Here is a 10,995-nt window from a genome sequence, read left to right on the forward strand (position 1 = left end):
AAGCCAAATTTAAAAATGATCAGTCTTTCCATGCCATTTATTGTGAACAGACTCTATTAAACCTTTATTGAAAATATTCAGACAGAGCCAATTAATTGTTTTAATAGGATTTAATTATTTTCTGCAGTTCCGGCTGAATGTCATTTTTCTTAAATGATCAAAATCGATTTATAGCGATTTGGAAATAGACTTCTATTAATCTTATTTATGCTGCTGCACTACACAAAAATGAGTTTGTCATTTTAATCGTTCGTTTATACATCTCACAAGTGTTCTATATTGAGCACGTCAATTAAGTAGTTACACACAAGTTACATCTGTGTATTAGCTGCATGGTAGTTTCAGCAGATGCAGTACCTTTTGCCTACTTAAAAAGAAAAAAAAGCATCTGAAGTCAAATACATATAAAGCAGTTTGAGAAATAAAATTGATTTTTTTATGGTCAGTGAAAATGATGTGTCTGTAACCAGCTGAAAAATCACTCTTCTTTGAATAACAAATTTTTGGGTCAACAACCCAAAACATGTTTTTCCTCACCTGACCAGGTGTTCACCTCAGAGGGAAGGCAGAGTAATCCAATCACACAGCTCCACCAGTGAGCTTTCATCCTTGCAACAAGGGCTGCATGCAGGTTTAGATGCCCAGTTGACAGACTAAAGATCTTGACTTTCTCACAAATGCTGAAATGGAGCTATGTGGTTCATAAAGGAAGTGCGTATCACACACAGCGCCTCGTCTTTCCTTTACTCAGCTCATATGCTGCAAAATGCTTTCTGCACTTTCTACGCTCAACACAAGTTTCGATCAAAAAAAAACAAAAAAACAACCAAACAAAAAACAACACGTACACAAAAAAAAATACTTGCCATGGTACTGATGGAATAGAGTGATGAGACTCTTGCATAGTTATCTTTGTAACACTGCTGCTGTACGCTTTCAGCAAAGCTGACCAAAACCTTTTGACTGATTTGGCAAAAAACAACATCTCTAATGTGCATTTGGTAACCTCAAGATCAGATCATTGGTTTCCAATGTGCTAAACGTTCTCTTAGTTTTCTTATTGCTCGGCAACAACAAATAAATCACATTTGCTACCTCAATTTCCAGAACCTTGTGTGGACTGTAGTAGTTTTTATTTTGAGCTTATCTCTTGTCGCCAAAGCATATACAACGCCATCCAGCGGACAAATTGAAGAACTGCATCTATTGAGTCCCGCTCTTGACTTGATCAATGGTATTGGGTGGTCCTTAATTTCTCCCAATAACAGTTTGTGAGCTCATCTGAGCAGATTTCCAAACTAACCAAAGGTGTCTCTTCATGTTCCATCATCCTCACCACTGCATGTGTGGTGGCTGTAAGGGGGTCAGACTCTGACTCCTGTACTGTGTGTGCAGCAGCTTGCAAGTCTGTTGGGAATCCTGGCTCTGAAGCCAGTCTTGATAAAGGGTCTGCAGAGTTGGGTTGACCTCCGGGAGACTGACAGGCAGACTGCTGTAGACCTCCTCCATCTGCTGGACCAGGTTTTTATCCACGCGGCCTGCCGTCTCATTCTCGGCTTGACCGCGGCCGCTTAAGCACCCTGAAAGAAACAAGTGTTCACAAATGAGAAATGCAAATATGTGCTCCATTTGTTCTCTACATTTTTAATTGGTATTAGAAAATAAAAATGAAGCAGTGACAGATTAGTTTATTTGTCTTTTAATTTAACAGACAAAATGATAACATGCCAGATTTTTCATATTTCAATTTTAGGCTGAGATCAAAACTATTAAATGAAAAAATGGTTCACAGGACTGAGTTTAATATCAAAGCAGTCGGGTTTACGTGAAGGAGTTTGATAAGGAGCATTAGTAAATATATGTTACCTTGTTAGCAGCCACAATTAATCCGGTACCACGATCAACGATATTATATCAAGGATAAACGTGTTTCAAGCGTTATTGTAATCGACTTTATGCATTACAACATCACATGCGAGATATTCTTTCACCGCTCTTTGTCGGATCACGTTGTTTTCATCTTTTCCATATCCGCACAGAACACCACATGTGGACAAGTAGAATTTGGGCAAATCGCTTCAACAACACTTTTATTTTCATTCTTTCAACCAGTGCACTGATATGCAAGGAACTTTGTGTACCGCTATGTCTTGTTTAGGGCCATGGTCTTTGGTTAGGATTATAAAAAGCCAAGGCCAGATTATGATGCCGATCTCTCAGTAGTACAGTGTGCGAAAGGTTTGATGACAATCACAGTTACAAAATGTTAGCAAAGGGAAAAGGTCAGCGCCAAAGGAAAAGCATAAGCTGCAGTCAGAAGCAGTTTGTGAATGTTTCCTTCTGCTCGGCCTACTTGAACCATACTGACTGGGCCACGCCTCTGAATCGGGACATATATACCGTATTTTTCGGACTATAAGTCGCAGTTTTTTGTCATAGTTTGGCCGGGGGTGCGATTTATACTCCGCAGCGACTTATATGTGAAATTATTAACACATTACTATATGTGATTTGGAGAGACACTGATGGTTTGGTAAATTTGTTAGCATGTTCTTTATGCTATAGTTATCTGAATAACTTAATGTTACGTTAACATACCAGGCACGTTCTCAGTTGGTTGCTTATGCGTCATGTAACGTTAGCTGAATGTGTTACGTTAGCATACCGTACACCTATTCAGCCTATTGTTCTCAATTTTATTTTTATTTTAAATTGCCTTACAAGATTAAATGTCTGTTCTTGGTGTTGGATTTTATCAAATACATTTCCCCCCAAAAATGCGACTTATACTCCAGTGCGACTTATATGTTTTTTCCTTCTTTATTATGCATTTTTTGGCTGGTGCGATTTATACTCAGGAGCGATTTATAATCCGGAAAATACGGTACACAGTTCCTTGCTTATCATTGCACAATGGAAAAAGAAATGAAAATAATGGTGTAGTTGACGTGATACTAGTGTAGTCATCCACATGAATGAGTTGAAAACAATGTGCTCAGATAGACAAACAGCAGTGAAAGCACATCTTCTGTGTCACACGGAAGCATGAACTCAATTACAATAATGCTTCAACCAACTTTGTCCTGGATATAATATGGCTGATTGCTCATTTGATGGATTGTGGTCTTGGTCCGGACTGACTGTGACGCTACCATATCTTTACTAATACCCGTTATCAAATGTCTGGGTCACGTAAACCTGACCAATTAAATATTGAAATCCAATTAACTCCTGTGGCCTGTTTTTCCAATTTGATCAATTTCATTTTGATTTTAGTCTAAAATTAAAAGATGAAAAATCACTCATTTTCATTTTTTCAGGTTAAATTTAAAAAAAAGAAAGAAAAGATGACAAAATATTGTCACTTCTTAATTTTTCAATTTAAAATAGAAAGAACAAGTGCCACACTGATTAATACGCACGACTGGCATTCTTTCACATATGCATTCTTACCTCCTGGACAGGACAGCACCTCCACTAACTGGTAAGGCACTCGTCCCTTCCTCATGCGGTGCACCAGGGTCTGGATGTTCCTGAAACCGTAAACGGCAGCAAACTGCAGCAGCATTTCGCCGTCTCGCTCTAGTATCACCTCCTGAAAATCACGGTTCCTGCAAAACGAACAATAACCTATGTGTTTTTTCATGGAATGATACGGTGAACCCCCACTTGTGTCATCTCCTCTCACCTGAGGGTCTTGTATGTGATCTCGTGGACGTCAAGGCCAAATAGCTCCTTGGCAGCGTGCTTGAACACATGTTCTAGAAAACCCTCTGAACCGCGACCTTCGTGCCGAATCAGCGCCACGTCTCCACCTTCTCCAAGACTGCAACAGCAATTTTGAAAATGAGATATTGTTAAGTCTATCATCAATTTACTATAAATGATCTTTCTTCCCCCGTACGCTGTTTTTATTGTATTTTTATTTTTCCGTTTGTTTTAAAGGTTTATAAGCTGTTTTTTAAAATGCTTTTAATCATGTAAAGCACATTGAGTTACCTTGTGTATGAAATACGCTCTATAAATACATTTGCTTTTTGCTTTCGAACTCTTATCCTCATTAGGGTAGTGGATGAGAATTCTTCAGTGGACCAATCGTGTGAATGTCAGTGCACAAGTGGATGAAAGAAAACAACTAAGTAGCAGCACCTCCTAGTGTGGTGTTAACCTTTACCTATTTTTCAAAAGATTGTCACAATTTCACAAATAAAGGTTAGGAATAAAATGAACAAGGACTGCGTTCATATAAGTTCACAGTGGTCAATATGTTGGCACATCTACACCATCATCAGTATGAACAGACTAATGTTTGTGTCTGAATTAAACAGACTAAAATAGCTTTTCATTGGGTTTGTTCGATCAGCAAATCAGAAATCTTTTGACCTGATTAATATATTGCAGGTCCCTAAAGAAAGACTCCTGCTAGTCTCGGACCAGTGAGTTAGGTTTTTCAGGTTTATGTGGGAATGTTGGCATTAGCTTGTTAAAATCAAAACTATATTCCTGTAATATTATAATAATAATATTTTTTTTGTCTTTAAACTTCATTCAACAATTTAATATTTTTTTCCCCATTCAGTGTGGCCTAATACTCCCTCAAACTATGATAAACACAAACTGTGAACATTTGCCAAATAGAAAATTACTAACGACTGTAAAACCTTTTCAATAAAACATGACCTGCATTATCTGAGCCTGTAAAAACGGAACTCTACTGTCAGTAAACATAAAGGTGCAGCTCAAGAAATTACAAAATGGTGGAAAACATCATTTTGGTAGTACAATTCAAAGAGTCAAACTCATAGTTAGATCCATGACACAATGAAATAATCAATGAAATATATAAGTTTTTATCATTTTGATGGTTAGCAAAACCCCCAAATTCAGCATTTCAATAATTGTGAACATTACATAACCTGTCAAAATGATTTTTAATGAGGTAGCAATTGGTCTCATGAAAAGTATTTTCCTGTGTTTAATGAATCTATAATATACGAGTTTCACTTTTTAAATTGAACTATTGAAAGAAATAAACTTTTCCACAATATTCTTATTTACTGTGACGCACCTGCATATATTGTATGAATGAAGAGGTGTTAACTACTCACACATGGTCCAATGGAACAGAGTCTAGCTCTTCTGCAGAGACCTTCTTCTGTTGCATCAGGCAGTAAATTTCCCCTGGAACATGACACATTATACTCATCAATTGTGCCATACTAATGCCAGCATCAACAAGTTTCGCTTGTTTGATTTCATCTTATGCCTGGAGGGAGAATGTATACTGAATACACATATACATTAATTGACAAAAATGATGTCTTGTTTCCCCACTTCTACTATCATTTATATATAAAAAATAAAATAATACGACATTCTATATCCAGGGAAGAAAAGGGGGCGTTTGAAGGGTGTATTTGTGGTCATTTGGGACAATAAACACAGACCATGTTGTGTGAGAAACCGAACGCAATGGTCAACACAACCTCTGGAACAAAAACAAATCTGTAACACCAACTGGTATTTTATTTTATTTGGCTTCCGCTGGCTGTGTCAGAGATAAGGAGTATTGAACCTGAGGTAAGGACACAGTCCACATCCCTGCTCTCCAGAAGACTGTTGTAAAACTCTTCTCGGACAGCCTCCAGCTTTTTGTCAAAGCAGGGGGCCACCACCAAATGGTACACTTTGTCCGCATTTAGTTTCTGTTGGCAGAAAGGAAAAAAATGTCAGATTCATCCAAGACGTATTTAATAATTTGTTGAGTCAAATTTAGTGGGCACAGTGTGTGTGTTGATCTGTAAATGATTGTTTGCGCTTGGTTTGGAGCAGTTGATGATGAAATGAGCTTGGCTATGACTCGCTGGTCTAGTAGCACTGGTTCCTTCCCCACTACAGATATGCATATTTGCCCCGAAAACCAGTTTTTCTGAAGTCTCCTTGTTCCGAGCACCTAACCACTAATCCAACCAAACTCCTGACTACAATCTCACTTCCCAAGCTTCTTATTCTGGGCCAGACTTCATAGCTACCTTAATACCGAATTTCCTCAAATACCATTGTGGCCTCTGTTCTGATAGGGTTGGGTGTGTCATCCGAGTGAAGATGGCTGCTTTTTTCCCAAGGGAAAAAAATAATTGGTGGGGCCACGAGATTACAGATGTCAAACTCAAGGCCCGAGGGCCAGATTTTGCCCAAAGCAACATTTTATGTGGCTCACATCAGCAAATAGTTTATCTACTTCATGTTTCTTGTTAAATGGAGAGGAGATCTGTTAACGAAATCGTAATTTTTCTTCACTGTGAACAAATATTACTTTTTGTCCACCGAATCCCTTCTGAACACAAATCGAACATGAGTTGAATACTTTACATGCCTCCATATACTTTAAATGCTGTACCTATAATAGCCATACAATAAGAGGAGTAAACAATGCCTCAGCTTTTTTCCTTAGACAATGTATCCACACACCCAATTTCCACCAATATTCAACAATGTCATCATTAAATGATTAGTATTATTATTACAACGTCATATATAATTCCACTGCACTTACTCACCTGCTGTTTGGAGAAGTAGTCTTTGACTAGACATCCCATAATTTGCTGCGGAGACCTTGCCGTGCAGATGTGAGGAGTAACCAAACTCCCGAGGACGCGCTCTGAATAGCGGATCCAACCTTAAATAAGTACAAATGTGATTTATTGCAACACTTAGTTCAGGTTCTGTTTCTGTCATTTTACAGGTTTCAGTACAAGAGCATCTCTATACTAGACCTCCGAAAACTCCCTGACTTTACCTGTCTGAAGTCGTACATGGGAATGAATGGATAGCTGTCAGAAAGTTCAAAAACTGTTACTGTCCCTGTTGCTGAAGAAGGGAGTGGTGCAAGACAAGTTCTCTATCTATCACCACCAGCACTGCACTGTTATCTACATCGCGACATCAACGTGCATCACAATAAATTAGACTATTATAGAAAATTTCATTTATTTCAATAGCTCTATTCATAAAGTAAAACTCATACATTTTTATTAAACAGCTAGATTTTTACATTAAATTGAAAAATCCTTTTGATAGTTTATAATATTATTGGCAAATCAAAGGGATGCACCAAAAATTCGGTCACCGAAAATCTTCCAGAAAAAAAATGGTCCAGAAGTGCATTTTCGGTTTTCGGAAAATGGCTGAATGAGGATGTTATGATGATGCAAGCGAAAACCGCGCCCGGCGTGCTTTTCTCTGGGTAAAGCCACCAAGGAGGAGGCGGCGTGAACCGTGGGCATCTCAGTCTCGCTGTTTAGCAGATATGACGGTGCGTCAAATTATGTCTTAATTAGCGCTGGGCGAAAATAAACCGATGATGGTACATATCTCAAAATAACATCCATCCATCCATCCATTTTCAACACCGCTTATCCTGGTTAGGGTCACGGGACGCTGGAGCCTATCCCAGCTGACTTCGGGCGAAAGGCGGACTACACCCTGAACTGGTCGCCAGTCAGTCGCAGGGCACATATAGACACGGACAACCATTCACACTCACATTCACACCGTCACTGAGTGGGAACTGAACCCACGCTGCCTGCACCAAAGTCAGGCGAGTGTACCACTACACCATCAGTGACTCTCAAAATAACATTTCCTTGATAAACATTTGAGAAGCAGTCAATAGACTTTGATAGATTACATTCATTCATGTTTTGACAGAGAATACGAATAGCCAATAATAATGCGAGTTGCTCCACGCTGAACCAATCACGTGGCGTCAATAGAACTATGCCAAGTTAGGTTAACGCACACAGCACATTAGCAGCGAGACACAACAGTGTTGGCGCTAATGTTTGTAGCCAACTGCTGCAGCCGTGGGAAACTACTAGTTTCTTGTTCTCACAAGAGAACAAGAAAAACAAAAACAAAATAACTCCACACTGCCAAACTTTTCGGGCCTTTCTTCTCAACAATGTCATTGCGCACCGCCCATCCAAAAACAACAAACAAATTGTATCGCAAAAAACATGCTAGGAGAGTAATGAGCACAGTTGAAAATAAGTTACCAGCTCCCCAGGTGTAAATTGGAATTGGAAAACTTTTGGAAAAGCTTTTGCATGGTCAGATTTTATTTGTCTTACACAATATATGTATAATGTTCCATGTCATGTTTAACTTCCATCCATCCATTTTCTGTACCGTTATCATTTCGGTGCATTTTCTATTTTACTGAGATGTGCCTGTATATCTCAGATGCATAAGAACTCTAAGCCATCAGGGTTAACGGTAAGCCAGAAATGAAGGTTGAGGAAAGTTTTACCTGGGCAGGACGAGGTGAACATGGGCAAAGCGTGGGAGTCATGGTGCCTCCTGCGATATCGCTGAATAAACTCCTTTTGACTCTCTATGATGCTAAAGCCTGCCGCCAAAGTGGTATCAAACACAAACTGCACCCCTGCATGGAAAAGAGAATAACTGAGAAACGGGCAGATAAAAGATTGATGATACAGGTTAGCTAAAACACAAACATCTAGATGTAAGAACAGTTTCTTCCCCGCTGCCATAAGGATTAATTTACTTTGCATAGTTCAAGTGACACAACAATTTTTTTTGCTCTCAAATTTGGATAGGCATCATGGAAGCGTAAATAGAAAAAAACAACAACAGTGAATCGCATATCTACAAATCAAAATTAAATCTGATATTATTAATCTGACAATGTGAGTGCAACATAAACGCACATATCGGATATCCGTCATCAATGCAAGTATAACGTAATCAAAATACACCAATTGTTGACATGTAAACACCTAGGTCTGTCCAAACAACACAAATAAAAACGTTAAAAGAACACCTAATGTAAATCTAAACTACAGTGAAAGTATAGACCACTGATTTTCAAAATGTAGTGGTACAAGAGCTGCCGCTGGTGGTCTGGAAGAATCACTCAATTAAATGTTCAAACTTTATAATATTAGAGTGGCTTAAGTTTTTTAAACTCCAGTAGCTGGCACAGTAAATGCTCTTAAGTACAGTTTAGTCGTATTTAACTTTTAAGTAGAATACATTTGCAGGTAATCGGTGAGAACTGTTTGTTTCCAAACATTTATTTAGGTACAATTTATTTTAAATTTTTACAACTTACTGTATGTGCAATACATTTTAATAAAATGTGTCTATTTCTACATAAAGTTTGAATATATTCATCATACAGATAATAAATACATCTCCAAATGTCTAGTTAGCATTTAGCTCACCCAGGCTCTTGAGAAAACCGCAGAGTTTACCGGCGGCATCAACGATGTCCACGCCAAACTTGACGGCGAAGAAAGGTAGCGATTGTGGACACACTGACGCCACCAGAACCCTGTGCTTTGTCACGTCACACTTCTGATGAGGACAGAAATTTCTCCACTAAGGTGCAACTAAAACAATGCATAAGCTTACACAGTCCGGAATCATTTGAGTGTACCTTGTTGAGAGCCAAAACCCGCTCCATCTCCTCCAAGTTCTGCTGAGAGATCTTCAGGCTCTCCTCCTCGGACATACAGCCATCGCAGGATAGACAAGCACTGAGCAACAACTGTGATCCCTCATTCTCCTGATGGAACAACGACAAAAGTCTTTTACATATTCATAAACAACCTGGGGGTTTTCAATTTGACTATTTAGAAACAAGATTTTACCAGTCCATTGACTTGCTCTTCCTCTTGGTGTGAGCTGACAGCGCCATCGCTCTGTTTCTTGTTGCACTGTACGTCAAGTAATTGATTAACATGCAGATATACATTATATATACTTATGTAGTAACAAATTTAGGGGTGGGGGGAATATAAATCACCTGCTTGGTGCAGTTCTCACACTTTTCCTTGCGCTTCCCAATGCTGACCTCAGACATTTTGTTAATCAGTTATCTGTAAATAGATGGCAGTGAATTCAGATAATATCCCTTAACAGCACTTTCCAAGAAACTTCTCATTCCCACGTAGAATGCTTCCTTAAAAAATGCAAGTCATATGAAGAATTCCCAGCACTTTGCTGTTTTTAACAACTCCACCCTCCTCTGACTGGGTCGACGTTCTATCACAAACAGCCTGCTTATCACAAGCACCTCAGAAGTACCTTGACATTAACTTGTTAAATGACGAAGACTTCATTATATAAACATTACAAAGAAAGCTTCAAACCCAATGTTATGCAAAGATGTACAGTATTGTTACAGTCGCCCATCCTGTTATTTATATATATATATATATATATATATATATATATATATATATATATATACACACACACACACACACCATTGTGTGGGTAATTTAAGAACACAACCACAAGGGAGGACAAACAGATTCAGGTAACTCACCTTGGGGTAAATATAGCTTGTATTCAGACTCTTGTTAAAATTAGAAGGACGAGGAAACGACGACGAAGAGACGCATAGCACCTTTGGAGGAGCCACAGCAAGAACACACAGGAGAGGTGAACCCACAAGAGTCCAATACTTCTAAAATGGGAAGAATAAGTGTGTGTGCGCAGTTGCCGGCAGTGTCCTTGAAGGACTCTGGCGTTACTTCATGACAAACAAACTAGTGCCTTTAAGAGAATCGGCGTTTTATCAAACCGAGCATATTGATGTCTACGGACATCGGACTCCATTGTCGTAGCCGGTGAACGCTACAGTACAAAGCTGCGCATGCGCAGTTGCGCACAACGTAGACCCCTCCCTGTACGGAAGTACTCTATGAGCACGAGCTAAACAAAAAAAAAAATATTTTTTTAAATTAAATATTATGCTTCCAATATTGTAGAAATTTTAATGTATATATGACAGGATTTATTAAGTTAATTTTCAAAACGCCAAAACGCAGTACAGATGTACAAAGTGGAACTAGATTTACAATTTACCGTATAAATTGGGCGAATTTTTCTTGATTAAAATATTATAACATTAAAGTACATATATATGGTACAATTTTGAGTTATAGTGAGGAAGACTTCAAG

The 10,995-nt window shown here is 38.6% G+C and overlaps 1 protein-coding gene across 1 annotated transcript; it reads right to left on the reverse strand.

Annotated features, from left to right (window-relative positions):
- Positions 1-95: 95 nt before the first annotated feature.
- On the reverse strand, positions 96-10,691 carry narf (nuclear prelamin A recognition factor). The gene is made up of 12 exons (XM_061755877.1): positions 10,358-10,691; positions 9,833-9,905; positions 9,678-9,743; positions 9,464-9,592; positions 9,249-9,381; positions 8,312-8,446; positions 6,561-6,679; positions 5,576-5,705; positions 5,109-5,181; positions 3,689-3,826; positions 3,454-3,611; positions 96-1,580 (listed from the first exon to the last, which is right to left on the reverse strand). The coding sequence occupies exons 2-12, from the start codon at positions 9,887-9,889 to the stop codon at positions 1,333-1,335; spliced, it is 1,386 nt and encodes a 461-aa protein (XP_061611861.1). The 5' UTR covers positions 9,890-9,905; positions 10,358-10,691; the 3' UTR covers positions 96-1,332.
- Positions 10,692-10,995: the final 304 nt, after the last annotated feature.

The sequence above is a fragment of the Phyllopteryx taeniolatus genome, chromosome 19 (assembly GCF_024500385.1).
Source record: "Phyllopteryx taeniolatus isolate TA_2022b chromosome 19, UOR_Ptae_1.2, whole genome shotgun sequence".
Taxonomy (NCBI): Eukaryota; Metazoa; Chordata; class Actinopteri; order Syngnathiformes; family Syngnathidae; genus Phyllopteryx; species Phyllopteryx taeniolatus.